This window comes from Hemiscyllium ocellatum, chromosome 47, assembly GCF_020745735.1.
Source record: "Hemiscyllium ocellatum isolate sHemOce1 chromosome 47, sHemOce1.pat.X.cur, whole genome shotgun sequence".
Taxonomy (NCBI): domain Eukaryota; kingdom Metazoa; phylum Chordata; class Chondrichthyes; order Orectolobiformes; family Hemiscylliidae; genus Hemiscyllium; species Hemiscyllium ocellatum.
This window is the reverse complement of record NC_083447.1, coordinates 7,898,963-7,914,525: the sequence shown is the minus strand read 5'-3', so window position 1 is coordinate 7,914,525 and position 15,563 is coordinate 7,898,963. Positions and strand designations below refer to the sequence as shown.

The following is a 15,563-nucleotide window of genomic DNA, read 5'->3' as shown; positions in this document are numbered from 1 at the left end:
AAGGGCTGAATGGCCTACTCCTGCACCTATTGTCTATTGTCTATAATAATCCAACCTGGTCTATTGTATCCATTGCTCCCAGTGTGGTCTCCTCTATACCAGGGAGACCAAATGCAGACTCTGGCAGAGGGTCGCGGAGCATTTACGTTCTCCACGCATCAACCAACCTGACCTTCTGGTTGCCATCCATTTTAATTCCCCCCACCGTCCCACTCCCCCTGGCAACACACCCCCTCCTTGGCCTCCTCCTCAGAACGAGGCCAGACGGAAACTGAAGGAACAACACCTGATATTTCACCAGGGAGGGGGGCTTACAGCCCAATAACCTCAACATTGCCTTCACCAGCTTCAAAATCCCCCCCACCCCCAACCTTACCCTATGTCCAGCCTTCCATCTCGCACCCGTCAGGACACAATCACAAGAATACCAGGTTTGAAAGGGGACAGTCACTCCTCCAGCCCCTCCTCCTCACCTCTCTGACCTGTCCTCACCTGTCCATCTTCCTACTCACCTATCCGCTCCACCTTCCCACTGACCAATCACATTAACCCCCACCCAGCCTGTGTCCACTTATCACCGTCTCACCTACCCTTCCCCCAGCCCCACACCCCTCCTCCTTCCATTTATTTCTGGGCTCCCGTTCCCCTCCCCAGTCCTGAGGAAGGTTCCTGGTCTGAAATGTTGACTTTCCTGCTCCTCGGCTGCATCCTGGACCTGCTGTGTTTTTCCAGCTTCACATCTACTGACTCCGACCTCCAGCATCTGCAGTCCTGACTGCACATAATGAAAAGTGTGCCAAAGCCTTCCATCTTGCACCCATCAGGACACATCCACAAGAATACCAGGTCAGAAAGGGGACAGTCACTCATACAGCGTGAGGGGACTATTCCGATTGGTTGGCAACTGGACTCTGATTGGATAGTACACCAGGCACAGTTGTGTGCCAGATTTGGTGCTCTCTTCTCACACGGAAAAAATTGTTGTTCCTGCTGAGATATACCATTCTTGAAAATGTGTCCTGATGGGGCAAATATCTTTGTTGGCGTACCTCATGTCTTTTTGTAATAATACTCAAACTCTGTACCAACAAGAGACTATCAGAGGTAAACATTGAATGTGCTTTGAGTACTTTTTTACCTGATTTGTTTGAGATTCCTTTCAGATTTGTTCGTACACAGGTGGGAGTTGAGTTTAGAGTCGAGAGTGTGGTGCTGGAAAAGCACAGCTGGTCAGGCAGCATCCGAGGAGCAGGAAAATCAATGTTTCGGGCATCAGCTCCTCATCAGGAAAGACGCTGAGTCTCCTGCCCCTCGGATGCTGCCTGACCTGCTGTGCTTTTCCAGCACCACGCTCTTCGACTCTGACCTCCAGCAGTCTCCGAGGGAATTGAGTTTAGGCCTCCTGGCTCAGAGGCAGGGACACTGCAGCATAAGAGCCTGGCTCTTGATAATTTCCCAAAGCAACCTGTTCAGAGATGTTATGACACACCGTCTGGAGCAGACTGGACTTGAACTGGACTCCCCTGGCTCAGATGTAGGGATGCTACCACTGTGCTATAAGAACCCTCCTTCAGCCTTTACGGATATCTTTCCCTGAATTGACCCACTCAGAGATGTTATGCCACAAGTTGTGGAGCAGGTGGGGATCCTGGCTCAGAGGTGGGGTCACTACCACTGCATTCGATTTTGTTCTGGCGATATTCGGAGTTTCAATATATTCTCGGTCACCGTGGAAACAAACCAATCACAGTTTCCACACGGTCAGTCACAGGAAAGTCTGGATCATAGTCCTTCCAAACCCACGGCCATTTCCATCTAGAAGGACAAGGGACGGCAGATACCCCTCAAGTTCCCCTCCACTCCTGACCCTGACTTGGAAATACATCGCCGTTCCTTCAGTGTCGCTGGGTCGAAATCCTGGAATTCCCTCCCTCAGGGCATTGTAGGTCAACCCACGGCACATGGACTGCATCAGTTCAAGAAGGCAGCTCACCCCCACCTTCCCAAGGGGACAATTAGGGACAGGGCAATAAATGCTGGACCCAGCCAGTGACACCCACATCCCACAAAGTGAACAATCATCCATTATGCTGCGGCCTACACTCCAGCTCCCACCCTCAGCAGAGACTTAGTCGGTAACCTTTCACCGATTTCACCAGATCAAACGCCCAGACGACTGGATAGACTGAGCCCATCAATTGCTCTGCACCTCACACAGCCCGAGGGTTTGAGCTACAGGGAGAGGCTGGGGCTGTTTTCCCTGGAGCGTCGGAGGCTGAGGGGTGACCTTATAGAGGTTTATAAAATCATGAGGGGCATGGATAGGGCAAATAGACAAAGTCTTTTCCCTGGGGTTGGGGAGTCCAGAACTCAAGGGCATAGGTTTAGGGTGAGAGGGAGAAGGATTTAAAAGGGACCTAAGGGGCAATTTTTACACACAGAGGGTGGTACGTGTATGGAATGAGCTGCCAGAGGAAGTGGTGGAGGCTGGTACAATGACAGTATTTAAAAGGCATCTGGATGGGTAGATGAATAGAAAGGGTTTGGAGGGATATGGGCCAAGTGCTGGCAAATGGGACTAGGTTAATTTAAGATGGCTAGTCAGCATGGATGAGTTGGACCGAAGGGTCTGTTCCCGTGTTGTACGTCTCTGTGACCATAAGACTCTAGGAAACTAAGTACTTCCTCAGGAGGCAAAGGAAATTCAGCATGTCTGTAAAGACCCTTACCAATTTTTACAGATGCACTACAGAAATCATTCCAACTGGATGCATCACGGCCCGGTTCGGCAACTGCTCTGCCCGGGACTGTAAGAAACTACAGGGAGATGTGAACACAGCCCAGTCCATGACCAGCCTCTCATCCACTGCCTCGGGAAGGCAGCCAGCGTCATCAGAGAGCCCTCCCACCCCGGTCAGAATCCCTTCCACCTCCTTCCATTGGGCAGAAGATATAAAAGTTTGAAAACACGTTCTAACAGATTCAAGAACAGCTTATTCCCTGCTGTTTTCAGACTGATGGATGGACATCTCAGATTTTAAATATAATGTTGATCTCTGCGCACCTTCTCTGCAGCCAGAACATTGTATTCCTCGCTCTGTTACATCACCCTAACGCACTCTGTGTGGTATGATCTGCTTGTACTGCATGCAGAACAAAAGCTCTCACTGTACCCAGGTACACGCCAATAATAAATGGAATGCTGGCAGGTGGGGTCTTACCGATGGATGAAGCCAAGCTGATGGACAGAGTCTATTGCCAGCAGCAGCTCTGCCAGATAGAATTGGGCCATAGGTTCTGGGAAGCGATCACCGAACCTGCCCATCAAAGTGAGGAAGTCTCCGCCGGCGTAGTAATCCATGATGAAATACTGAAAAGGGGAAAATCACACAAATTCCTTTCTCAGAGAGCAGACATCGGCAAAAGAAAAATTCAACTCCCTTAACCTTTGGAAGGCAATGGGGCCCCACTGTGCTGTCATGGTGGCTCAGTGGTTAGCACTGCTGCCTCACAGCGCCAGGGACCCGGGTTCAATTCCCGCCTCAGGCAACTGACTGTGTGGAGTTTGCACGTTCTCCCTGTGTCTGTGTGGGTTTCCTCCGGGTGCTCCGGTTTCCTCCCACAGTCACAAAGAAGTGCAGGCCGGGTGAATTGGCCAGGCTAAGTTGCTCGTAGTGTTAGGTGGATTAGTCATGGGTAAATATAGGAGGGGTGGGTTACACTTCGGAGGGTCGGTGTGGGCTTGTTGGGCCGAAGGGCCTGTTTCCACACTGTGGGTAATCTAATGGCATGAGGAAAATGAGGCGCATCCGTACAGGAGAGAGTGAGGACTGCAGGTCCTGGAGATCAGAGTCTGAGAATGTGGTGCTGGAAAAGCACAGCCAGTCAGGTAACATCTGAGGAACAGGAGAGTCGATGTATCAGGTGTAAGCCCTTCATCAGGAATGAGGCTACATATTTTCCAATTTTTTTGTCTTTTCAGAACCCTTTCAGAACGGACAGCGAGGTGGGGGATTTCAAGCCTCTATTCCAGCCTGGCCTGCTGTGCTTTTCCAGCACCGCACTCTTAACCCCAACATCATCACAGGGTGTATATACAAGCAAGAAACCAGCAAAGAACACTCAGCCCACTCCCCCATTCAGTTGGATCATGGCCAATCCTATCCCCTACCTATCCCCATAACCCCATGTTCCCAATGGCCAATCCACCCTAACCTGCACATCCCTGGGCACAATGGGGCAATTTAGCACGGCCAATCCACCCTAACCTGCACATCCCTGGGCACAATGGGGCAATTTAGCACGGCCAATCCACCCTAACCTGCACATCCCTGGACACTATGGGGCAACTTAGCACGGCCAATCCACCCGAACCTGCACATCCTTGGGCACTATGGGACAATTTAGCACGGCCAATCCACCCTAACCTGCACATCCCTGGACACTATTGGACAATTTAGCACGGCCAATCCACCCTAACTTACACATTCCTGGACACTATGGGACAATTTAGCATGACCAATCCACCCTAACTTACACATTCCTGGACACTATGGAACAATTTAGCACGGCCAATCCACCCTAACCTGCACATCCTTGGGCACTATGGGACAATTTAGCATGACCAATCCACCCTAACTTACACATTCCTGGACACTATGGGACAATTTAGCACGGCCAATCCACCCTAACCTGCACATCCTTGGGCACTATGGGACAATTTAGCATGACCAATCCACCCTAACTTACACATCCTTGGGCACTATGGGACAATTTAGCATGACCAATCCACCCTAACCTGCACATCCCTGGGCACTATGGGACAATTTAGCATGGTCAATCCACTCTAACCTGCACATCCATGGGCACTATGGGGCAACTTAGCACGGCCAATCCACCCTAACCTGTACATCCCTGGACACTATGGGGCAACTTAGCACGGCCAATCCACCCGAACCTGCACATCCTTGGGCACTATGGGACAATTTAGCACAGCCAATCCACCCTAACCTGCACATCCCTGGACACAATGGGACAATTTAGCAATGCCAATCCACCCTAACCTGCACATCCCTGGACACTATTGGACAATTTAGCACGGCCAATCCACCCTAACCTGCACATCCCTGAACACTATGGGGCAATTTAGCATGGCCAATCCACCCTAACCTTCGCATCTTTGGACTGTGGGAGGAAACCAGAGCACCTGGAGGAAACCCACGCAGACACGGGGAGAATGTGCAAACTCCACACAGTCGCCCGAGGGTGGAACCGAACCTGGCGCTGTGAAGCAGCAGTGCTAACCACTGAGCCACACTGCCACTTCCTGTAAGCCAGAGATTTAGCCATTGCTCTTTGGGGACATGGCAACTGCTGGGATTCTTAGACTTAGACTTACAGTGTGGAAACAGGCCCTTCGGCCCAACAAGTCCACACCAACCCGCGGAAGCGAAACCCACCCATACCCCTACATTTACCCCTTACCTAACACTACGGGCAATTTAGCACGGCCAATTCACCTGACCCGCACATCTTTGGACTGTGGGAGGAAACCGGAGCACCCGGAGGAAACCCACGCTGACACGGGGAGAACGTGCAAACTCTACACAGTCAGTAGCCTGAGTCGGGAATTGAACCCGGGTCTCTGGCGCTGTGAGGCAGCAGTGCTAACCACTGTGCCACCGTGCCGCCCTAATCTGGAATTGAAAGCTAGTCTCAGTGATGGTGACCATGACACTATCAGCGAGTGGTATTAAACCCAAGGGGTATCTAGTGACGGGTAACAAATACTGGCCTAGCCAGTGGCGTGAACATCCAATGGACAAATTTCATGAAGGAAATCTGCTGCCCTCACCTGGTCTGGCCTACTTGTGACTCCAGGCCCATGGCAATGTGGTTGACTCTTAACTGCCCTCAGAAATGGCCCCAACAGGCCATTCAGGGGCAATATATGACACCTTGCGCTGTGACGCCCACATCCCATGGAACAGTCCATTGGAAGCAAAACAGAGTGTGGAACATTACCAGATGGTGTTCGTCCTGAAAGGTGTGGTGTAATCTGGTGATCCACCGAGTGTTCCCATTGACGAGGACATCCAGTTCCTCACGGAAATGAACGGTCTGAAGAGATCATCGGAGATAAACCTGTTACCTGGTTAATGGCTCCAACACAAAAACTCCAACGCACACCTCGCTGTAACAGTGAGATCACCTGATCACCCGAGTAGAAATCCAGCAATCCCCCCTCTCCCCGCCTCCCACCCACTGCTGTCCCTGACCTTCAGAGTAATGCAGCACTGAAACAGGCCATTCGTTCCATCGTGTCTGTGCAGGTCATGAAGCCATCACAGAGTCAGACAGCAAGGAAGCAAACTCGTCATGTGGACAAGGGTTACCCAACCTGAACTGGTTCCATCCATCGGTGTTTGGCCCATATCCCTCGAAACATTTTTCTATTCATGTACCTATCCTTTTAAATGTTGTAATTGTACCAGCCCCCACCACTTCCTCTGGCAGCTCATTCCATACACGTACCACCCTCTGTGTGAAAACATTGCCCCTTTAGGTCCCTTTCATATCTTGCCCCTCTCACCCTAAACCTACGCCCTCTAGTTCTGGACTCCCCCACCCCAGGGAGAAGACCTTGTCTATTTACCCTATCCATGCCCCTCAAAACCAGCCCCAGCCTATTAAGATTTACTCTGTATCTAACCCCGTGCTGTCCCTGTCCTGGGAGTGTTTCATGGGGACAGTGTAGAAGGAGCTTTAATCTGTATCTAACCCCGTGCTTTCCCTTTCCAGGGAGTGTTTGATGGGGACCGTGTAGAGGGAGCTTTACCCTGTATCTAACCCCGTGCTGTCCCTGTCCTGGGAGTGTTTAATGGGGACAGTGTAGAGGGAGCTTTAATCCGTATCTAACCCCGTGCTGTCCCTGTCATGGGAGTGTTTGGTGGGGGATGGTGTAGAGGGAGTATTACTCCGTGTCTAACCCAGTTCTTTCCCTGTCCTGGGAGTGTTTGATGGGGGATAGTGTTGATGAAGCTTTACTCTGTATCTAACCCCATTCTGTCCCTGACCTGGGAGTGTTCATTAGGGGATGGTGTAGAGGGAGCTTTACTCTGTATCGAACCCTGTGCTGTCCCTGCCTTGGAATGCTTGATGGGGACAGTGTAGAGGGAGCTTTACTCTGTATCTAACCCCATTCTGTCCCTGACCTGGAAGTGTTTGATGGGGGACAGTGTAGTGAGGGAATTATATCAGGAATGATAAAGGGCTTTTGCCCGAAATGCCTATTTTCCTGCTCCTTGGATGCTGCCTGAACTGCTGTGCTTTTCCAGCACCACTCTAATCTGGTCCACTGCCCTGACTGGATTACAATGCCTGCTCAGAAAGACTGTGGGTCCCAGGCAATCCCAAACTTTCTTACCTCCTTCCGGTTTAACATGTCCGTCTTGTTCATCCTCTTCATCGCATACACCCTGTCCGTGTACTTCAGCCTGACTACGGCGATCTAGGAGGGAATGCAGGACACTGACCACATTCTGCCCACCCGCAACCCAATGGTGCACACTGTCCTGGGACAGAGAGACCTCAAGGTCCCCAAACTCCCATTAACCCATCCAACCAGAACTCTATCAACAAACACATTGACTTGGATCCCATTTACCACCCCCTGAGAAAAAGAACAGGAAATCACTGCAGGAAGTGACATCACTGCAGGAAATGATGTCACCAACCCAAGGAAAGCCAAACATATAAATAGAAAGTGGGCTACACCACCAATGCTTCATCTGGAAGCTCACTGAAGATGTTACCTAGTGTGGTGACGAAACTTCTGAAAACGAACATTCCAGCTCAGCGAGCAAACCTTGACCTGAGCTACAAATCTTCTCAAAGCCCGCCCCCATTAACTCACCCAGTCTACTGGGACGTCTGTTTTGCATTCCCCACCCCCCCCCCCATCCCCCCCACCTGTTGGTGTCGCTTAGAGTCATAGAGATGTACAGCACGGAAACAGACCCTTCAGTCCAACCTGTCCATGCCGACCAGATATCCCAACCCAATCCAGTCCCACCTGCCAGCGCCCAGCCCATATCCCTCCACACTCTCACTATTCATGTACCCAGCCTTTTAAATGTTGCAATTGTACCAGCCTCCACCACTTCCTCTGGCAGCTCATTCCACACACGTACCACCCTCTGTGTGAAAAAGTTGCCCCTTGGGTCCCTTTTATATCTTTCCCCTCTCACCCTAAACCTATGCCCTCTAGTTCTGGACTCCCGCACCCCTGGTAAAAGACTGTCTATTTACCCTATCCATGCTCCTCATAATTTTTGTAAACCTCTATACGGTCACCCCTCAGCCTCTGACGCTCCAGGGAAAACAGCCCCAGCCTGTTCAGACTCTCCCTATAGCTCAAACCCTCCAACCCTGGCAACATCTTTGTAAATCTATTCAGTATGTGGATGTACCTACTAGAGAAGGTGCAAAACTTGACCGACACTTGGGAAATAAGGCAGGGCAGGTGACTGAGGTGTCAGTGGGGGAGCACTTTGGGGCCAGTGACCATAATTCTATTTGTTTTAAAATAGTGATGGAAAAGGATAGACCAGATCTAAAAGTTGGAGTTCTAAATTGGAGGAAGGTGATGGTGAATGCTGGATGGATGACTTCTGGAGCATTATGGAATCTACAGGAGGGAGCAGGAGTCAGAGGGAAGGGGAGATTGGAGGGGGATGAGGGCTGGAGCGTGAGGGGTTAACCTGGGAATAAAGGAGGTGGGAGGTGGAGGAACATTGGAAGTGGGTCAGGAGGTTCAGAGGAGGGCTATTGGGGTAGTAGACTTGTTTGAATTTGGTTCCCTCCATTAAATCCATAACACACTGCTCCTGTGTGCAATTAGAGACGGATGAGACTTCCAAGAAAGAGTGAGCGCTGCAGATGCTGGAGGTCAGAGTCGAGAGTGTGGTGCTGGAAAAGCACAGTAGGTCAGGCAGCATCCGAGGGGCAGGAAAGTCAACGTTTCAGGCATAACCCCTTCATCAGGAATGAGGATTAAGTTCGACTCTCCTGCTTCTTGGATGCTGCCTGACCTGCTGTGCTATTCCAGCAACACACTCCCGACTCTGAATGAGACATTCAGCCCTTCAAGCCTTGCTCCACCATTCACTGCCATCTTGGATCAGTAACCCAATGCCCTATGGGATGGACTGGTTGGGCCTATGGGTCTCTATGACTCTATCTCTTGATTCATTTTGCATCCAAAACAGTATTAATCACAAAATCAAGTGGGGGCTGCTTTGTCCTGGATGGTGTCGAGCATCTTGAGTGTTGTTGGAGCTGCCCCCATCCAGGGGCAAGTGGGGAGTATTCCATCACCCTCCTGACTTGTGCCTTGTAGATGGTGGGACAGGCTTTGGAGGGTCAGGAGGGAAGTTACTAGCCGTTGTATTTCTGACCTAGCCAAACCTATCGCTGTAGCGAGTCCAGTTCATTTACTGTTCAATAATGATGACCCAGGATGGGTCATTTCAAAGGTCGATTAAGGGTCGGCCACGTTGTTGTGGGTCTGGAGTCATGTGTAGGCCTGACCAAGAAAGGACAGCAGATTTACCCCCCTCAAGGGCATGAGTGAACCAGATGAGTCTTTGCAACAAACAGTGATAGATGACTGAGACCAATTTACAATTTCAGATTTTAGTTGCTTGAAACACAGAGACTAATTTTACAATTCCAGATTATATTTTTTTTAAACTGAGTCTGATTTACAATTCCAAATATGATATTTGAAGACTTGCAAGTTTGATTCATTAAATTTATAGAACATAGAACAATACAGCGCAGAACAGGCCCTTCGGCCCTCGATGTTGTGCCGACCTGTGAACTAATCTAAGCCAATCCCCCTACACTATCCCATCATCATCCATGTGTTTACATCTCCCTAATGTGTTTTCCTATGTTTAACACGGTAGGATTTGAACCCACTCACTCAGGGCCTACAGCCTAGGCTCTAGGGATCATTAAATCCAATGCTACCAACCTCCTCCCGACATTTTGAGGGGATTGGAGGAAAGAAGGTGAGAAACAGCAGGAGGGAGCTGATGTGGAACATAGTATGGACTGGTTGAGACGAATGGCCTGTTCTGTGCTGTAAATCCCTTGTACCACCTAATGAAGGAGCAGCACTCCGAAAGCTAGTGCTTCCAATTAAACCTGTTGGACTATAACCGGGTGGTGTGTGACTTTTAACTTTGTACAGCCCAGTCCAACACCGGCACCTCCCCAATCATCTCATAACCCTGGCCTTGTAGTCTTGCCAAGTGGATGTTATATTTGCTCCTGGCAGCGTGAAGATGGACTAATCCACCAGACATTTGGAGGAGAGAGACAATAGCAGGTGCTGGCCTAACTCTGCTGAGGGTGACAGGGGAGTTATATTAAAAAAGTCTAAGCCCGGGGATTGGCCCCGTGACTGCCTACCTCACTGAACGCTCCTCTGCCAATGACTTTCAGGATTTCAAAGTCGTTCTGTTGAAGCTGCAACGCTTTCACCTCACACGCGATGGGCCGAGCTGGTCAAAATATAAAACAACAGGCCTTGAGGAACTCTACCCTCTCCATCTTGTTCGGGGATCACTCCTACCTTCAACAAGTCAGGTGGATTGGCCATGCTAAATTGCCCATAGGTTAGGTGCGTTAGTCAGAGGTAATTGGGTCTGGGTGGGTTACTCTTCGGCGGGTCGGTGTGGACTTGTTGGGCCGAAGGGCCTGTTTCCACACTGTAGGGAATCTAATCTAATCTAAAAGAAAACATGGCAGCCCCTCCAACTCCCCACAGAGGGCGACACAATGTCAGGAAAGGCGGAGGGAAAATTAATATATCCCCCTTCGTAACACCAGGCCACGTCCCACAATCCAGGGCGAAAGTGAGGCCTGCAGATGCTGGAGATCAGAGTGGTGCTGGAAAAGCACAGCGGGTCAGGCAGCATCCGAGGAGCAGGAGAATCGACGTTTCGGGCAAAAGGCCTTCATCAGGAATGAGGCTGGGAGCCTCTGGGGTGGAGAGATAAATGGGAGGTGGGGGTGGGGCTGAGTTGGATCTCTTCCCACAATCCAGTCTGCCGCACTCGCTGCTCACAATGCGGTCTCCTCCACACTGGGGAAATGAAGGGTAGACTGGGTCACCTCTTCGCAGAACACCTACCCTCTGCCCACAAAAAAAGACCCTGAGCTTACAGTTGCCTGTCACCTCAACACCCCCACCCTGCTCCCTGGCCAACATCCCTGTCTCAGGCTTGCTGCTGTGTTCCAGTGAAGCTCAGCGTAAGCTGGAAGAGCAGCACCTCGTTTCCCCCTCGGGGACCCGGCAGCTTTCTGGACTCAACATCGAGTTCAACAACTTCAGGGCTTGAGCTCTCCCACAACCTTACCCCAACCCCCACACACCAGGCCTTGTGATCAGATGGTCTGCTATTGCACATAACCCATTGTTAGACATTAACAGTCCCCATTAATAGCTATTCACCTTCCTAGTCAGATCATTACCCACTCCTTTATCTGTCCTTTTCTCTCTCGGGGCTAATCCCACCTATTGTTAACCCCTTACCATCCCCCATCCTTTGCATAAGATTAGATTTCCTATAGTGTGGAAACGGACCCTTCGGCCCAACCAGTCCACACTGACCCTCCGAAGAGTAACCCACCCAGACCCATTTCTCTCTGACTAATGCACCTAACACTATGGGCAATTGAATGGCCAATTCACCTGACCTGCACATCTTTGGACTGTGGGAGGAAACCCACGCAGACACAGTAGAGAATGTGCAAACTCCACACAGACAGTTGCCTGAGGTGGGAATTGAACCCAGGTCTCTGACGCTGTGAGGCAGCAGTGCTAACCACTGTGCCACCCCTAAAAAACTGACATTTTCTGAGCTACCATCAGTCCTGAGAAAGGGTCACTGGGCCCTGAAATGTTAACTCTGATTTCTCTCCACAGATGCTGCTAAACCTGACTAGAATAGAATCCCAACAGTGTGGAAACAGGCCCTTCAGCCCACACTGACCCTCTGCAGGGTAACCCACCCAATCACATTTCCCAGCACTTACCCCTAACCAATGGGCGTAACAGTATGGTGCAATTTAGCACGGCAAATTCTGCTACACATCTGCACATCTTTGGATTGTGGGAGGAAACCGGAGCACCCAGAGGAAACCCACGCAGACACAGGGAAAATGTGCAAACTCCACACAGTCAGTCACCCGAGACTGGAATTGAACCTGGGTCCCTGGCGCTGTGAGGTAGCAGTGCTAACCACTGAGCCACCGTGCTGCCTGCATTTTTAGAAACTCCATAGTGTGGAAGCAGGCCATTCGACCCATCAAGTCCTCTGAAGCGCATCCCACCTAGACCCTGACTATTTCTGCATTCCCCACAGCCAATCCACTTAACCTGTACATCATCAAAGTTAATTATCACACCGCACCAGCCCTCTGAAAGCTAGTGCTCCCAAATAAACCTGTTGGAATATAACTTGGTGTTGTGTGATGCTTAACTTTGTCCACCCCAATCTAACACTGGGGGTGGGATTGAACCCAGATCCCTGGCACTGTGAGGCAGCAGTGCTAACCACTGGGCCATTAATGCTAACATGGAATATTACTTAATGTAATGACGTAATGGTTCTTGCAGTAAAAACAATGCAGCAAAATATTTAAACTTTTCCGACATAGATAATAATTTTGAAGGTTTCTCAGTCGGCAGGTCAAGTAAAATAAGTGATTCCTAGGATCATTTTAAGGGCAGCATGGTGGCACAGTGGTTAGCACTGCTGCCTCACAGCACCTGAGACCCGGGTTCAATTCCCAACTCAGGCAACTGACTGTGTGGAGTTTGCATGTTCTCCCCGTGTCTGCGTGGGTTTCCTCCAGGTGCTCCGGTTTCCTCCCACAGTCCAAACGTGTGTAGGTCAGGTGAATTGGCCATGCTAAATTGTCCATAGTGTTAGGTGAAGGGGTAAATGTATGGGTCTGGGTGGTATACGCTTCGGTGGGTCAGTGTGGACTTGTTGGGCCGAAGGGCCTGTTTCCACACTGTAAGTAATCTAATCTAGTCCTGTTTTGTCAGATTGAGTTGGTCCTCAGGTGACAAAGGTTTGCAAATCCGGAATCGCTTATGAGTTGCATTTTTCACCTTCACTGAGGGAGAAGGTGGGAACTGAGTTGGATGGCCAGCCCATGCTCGTATTGAATGGTGGAGCAGGCTGGAAGGGCCGAATGGCCTATTCCTCTATCTCCTCCCGTTCTATTTGTTGTTGGTGAATATTGGGACTAACATTCCTGATGAAATATTCCCAAAATGTCGGCTCTCCTGCTCCTCAGATGCTGCCTCACCTGCTGTGCTTTTCCAGCACCACACTTTGCAACACTACCCAAGGCCGTTCCTTTTAATTGTACAAGTCCTGATTAATTTCTGATTGTTTAATTATTTCTGATTAACAATGGGGTACACTTGCTGACTCTGTCTCTCCAAAACGCGCAGGCCTCACTATCTCCTAACGTTGGGAGCAGGCCAGCGATAACACCAGAGAGACTGAAGCTTCAGGCTCTCTGCCTTTATTCCTGACGAAGGGCTTTTGCCCGAAACGTCGATTTCGCTGCTCGTTGGATGCTGCCTGAACTGCTGTGCTCTTCCAGCACCACTGATCCAGAATCTGGTTTCCAGCATCTGCAGTCATTGTTTTTACCAGCTACAACCCCATCCCTGCGCTGCTCCGCAACAATGGGCGGCACGGTGGCACAGTGGTTAGCCTCACAGCGCCAGGGACCTGGGTTCAATTCCCGCCTCAGGCGACTGTCTATGTGGAGTTTGCACGTTCTCCCCGTGTCTGCGTGGATTTCCTCTGGGTGCTCCGGTTTCCTCCCACAGTCCAAAGATGTGCGGGTCAGGTGAATTGGTCATGCTAAATTGTCCATAGTGTTAGGTAAGGGGTAAATGTAGGGGTATGGGTGGGTTGTGCTTCGGCGGGTCGGTGTGGGCTTGTTGGGCCGAAGGGCCTGTTTCCACACTGTAAGTAATCGAATATGACCGTAATACCTTCCCCAGTCATCAGGCCACCAACTGGAACTTCCAAGCCTCAGCTTGGAATGTGCCTCTCTGACAGTACTGCACTCCGTCAGCGCCGCTCCCGGTCCACCCTCCCCGATTTAGACAGGACCACTCACCGGCCCGGCTCAGAGCAGCGTGCGCGCGATAACGGACAACGTGGAGGGGGACTTCCTCCGCTCTGGCTTACCCCAGGCCAGGAAATCCTGGACGTGTTTCTCTCGCGACAAAACGGAGCGGCTCAGCTCCTCCACCATGCAGACGAGAACGTCCAGCAGCCCCTCGGGACAGAGTGACATCCCCGCCAGGGTCAGCGATTGTAACTCTCTCAGCCTCACCTCGGTTGACATTGCGGTCTTAAAGTCACACTCACAAGATCCGAGATGGAAAGTCATTTCCGATCACTGTCCGGAATTGTGAAGCTGGAGAAACTCTTCGGCACATCCTCCCCGACAGTTGTTCCCCGTTCTCTCTCCCTCCTGTTGTTTTCGCTGTGCCCTCAGCGACCAACTGAGTAACTAGTTCTGCCTGCTTTGAATTGCTGTTGACCACAATCAGCTCAGCTCTTAAAGCAAGAATTATTGGTGCACACTTAATATTTTGGACATTTTGCCACATCAAAAAATGTTTTGTTTCTTGGTAGAAAGGACAATTCCTGACAATCTTCAGGCTGATTGGGCTCAATGTCATTGTCAGGTGGAGAACAGCAATCATGATATTAGGTAGATACAGAGTAAAGCTCCCTCTACACTGTCCCCCATCAAACACTCCCAGGACAGGGACATCACAGGGTTAGATACAGAGTAAAGCTCCCTCTACACTGTCCCCATCAAATACTCCCAGGACAGGGACAGCATGGGGTTAGATACAGAGTAAAGCTCCCTCTACATGGTCCCCATCAAACGCTCCCAGGACAGGGACAGCATGGGGTTAGATACAGAGTAAAGCTCCCTCTACATGGTCCCCATCAAACGCTCCCAGGACAGGGACAGCATGGGGTTAGATACAGAGTAAAGCTCCCTCTACATGGTCCCCATCAAACACACCCAGGACAGGGACAGCACAGGGTTAGATACAAGTAAAGATTCCTCTACACTGTCCCCATCAACCACTCCCAGGGCAGGGACAGCACGGGGTTAGATACAGAGTAAAGCTCCCTCTACACTGTTTTAAGAGAGCATTCATTACTTTTTGAGTTGAGGTCTTGTTAGCAGAGAAGAAGGTCATCCCTCCGAAACATGAGATCAATCTCGGTCTCTCTACCTCTCTTTCTCTCACTCTCTCTTTCTCTCACTCCCTCGAGATACTGCCTGAGCTGCTGAGTGATTTCAGAACTCCGGTAATTTGACTCAGTGAGGAATTCGTTTCCACTTGGAGCTGGAGTTGAAGGATATGATCCAGGATGAGGCAGACAGGCAGACTGAGACAGGTTGGAGAAGCAGGTGAGATCGCTGAGGCT

General features: G+C 50.5%; 1 protein-coding gene across 2 annotated transcripts in view; it reads right to left on the bottom strand.

Annotated features, from left to right (window-relative positions):
- The window catches only part of LOC132836681 (serine/threonine-protein kinase MRCK beta), a 47,683-nt gene extending 33,107 nt beyond the window's left edge, over nucleotides 1-14,576 (bottom strand). The window contains exons 1-5 of one of the 2 annotated variants that reach the window (XM_060856076.1): nucleotides 14,295-14,576; nucleotides 10,480-10,571; nucleotides 7,427-7,510; nucleotides 6,025-6,120; nucleotides 3,222-3,370 (exon numbers count right to left, since the gene is read on the bottom strand). In XM_060856076.1, the coding sequence (XP_060712059.1) occupies nucleotides 3,222-3,370; nucleotides 6,025-6,120; nucleotides 7,427-7,510; nucleotides 10,480-10,571; nucleotides 14,295-14,499 (626 nt within the window). In that variant the 5' untranslated portion in view covers nucleotides 14,500-14,576. The remainder of the gene's footprint in view (nucleotides 1-3,221; nucleotides 3,371-6,024; nucleotides 6,121-7,426; nucleotides 7,511-10,479; nucleotides 10,572-14,294) is intronic. The other variant, XM_060856077.1, reaches the window with a different exon arrangement.
- Nucleotides 14,577-15,563: the final 987 nt, after the last annotated feature.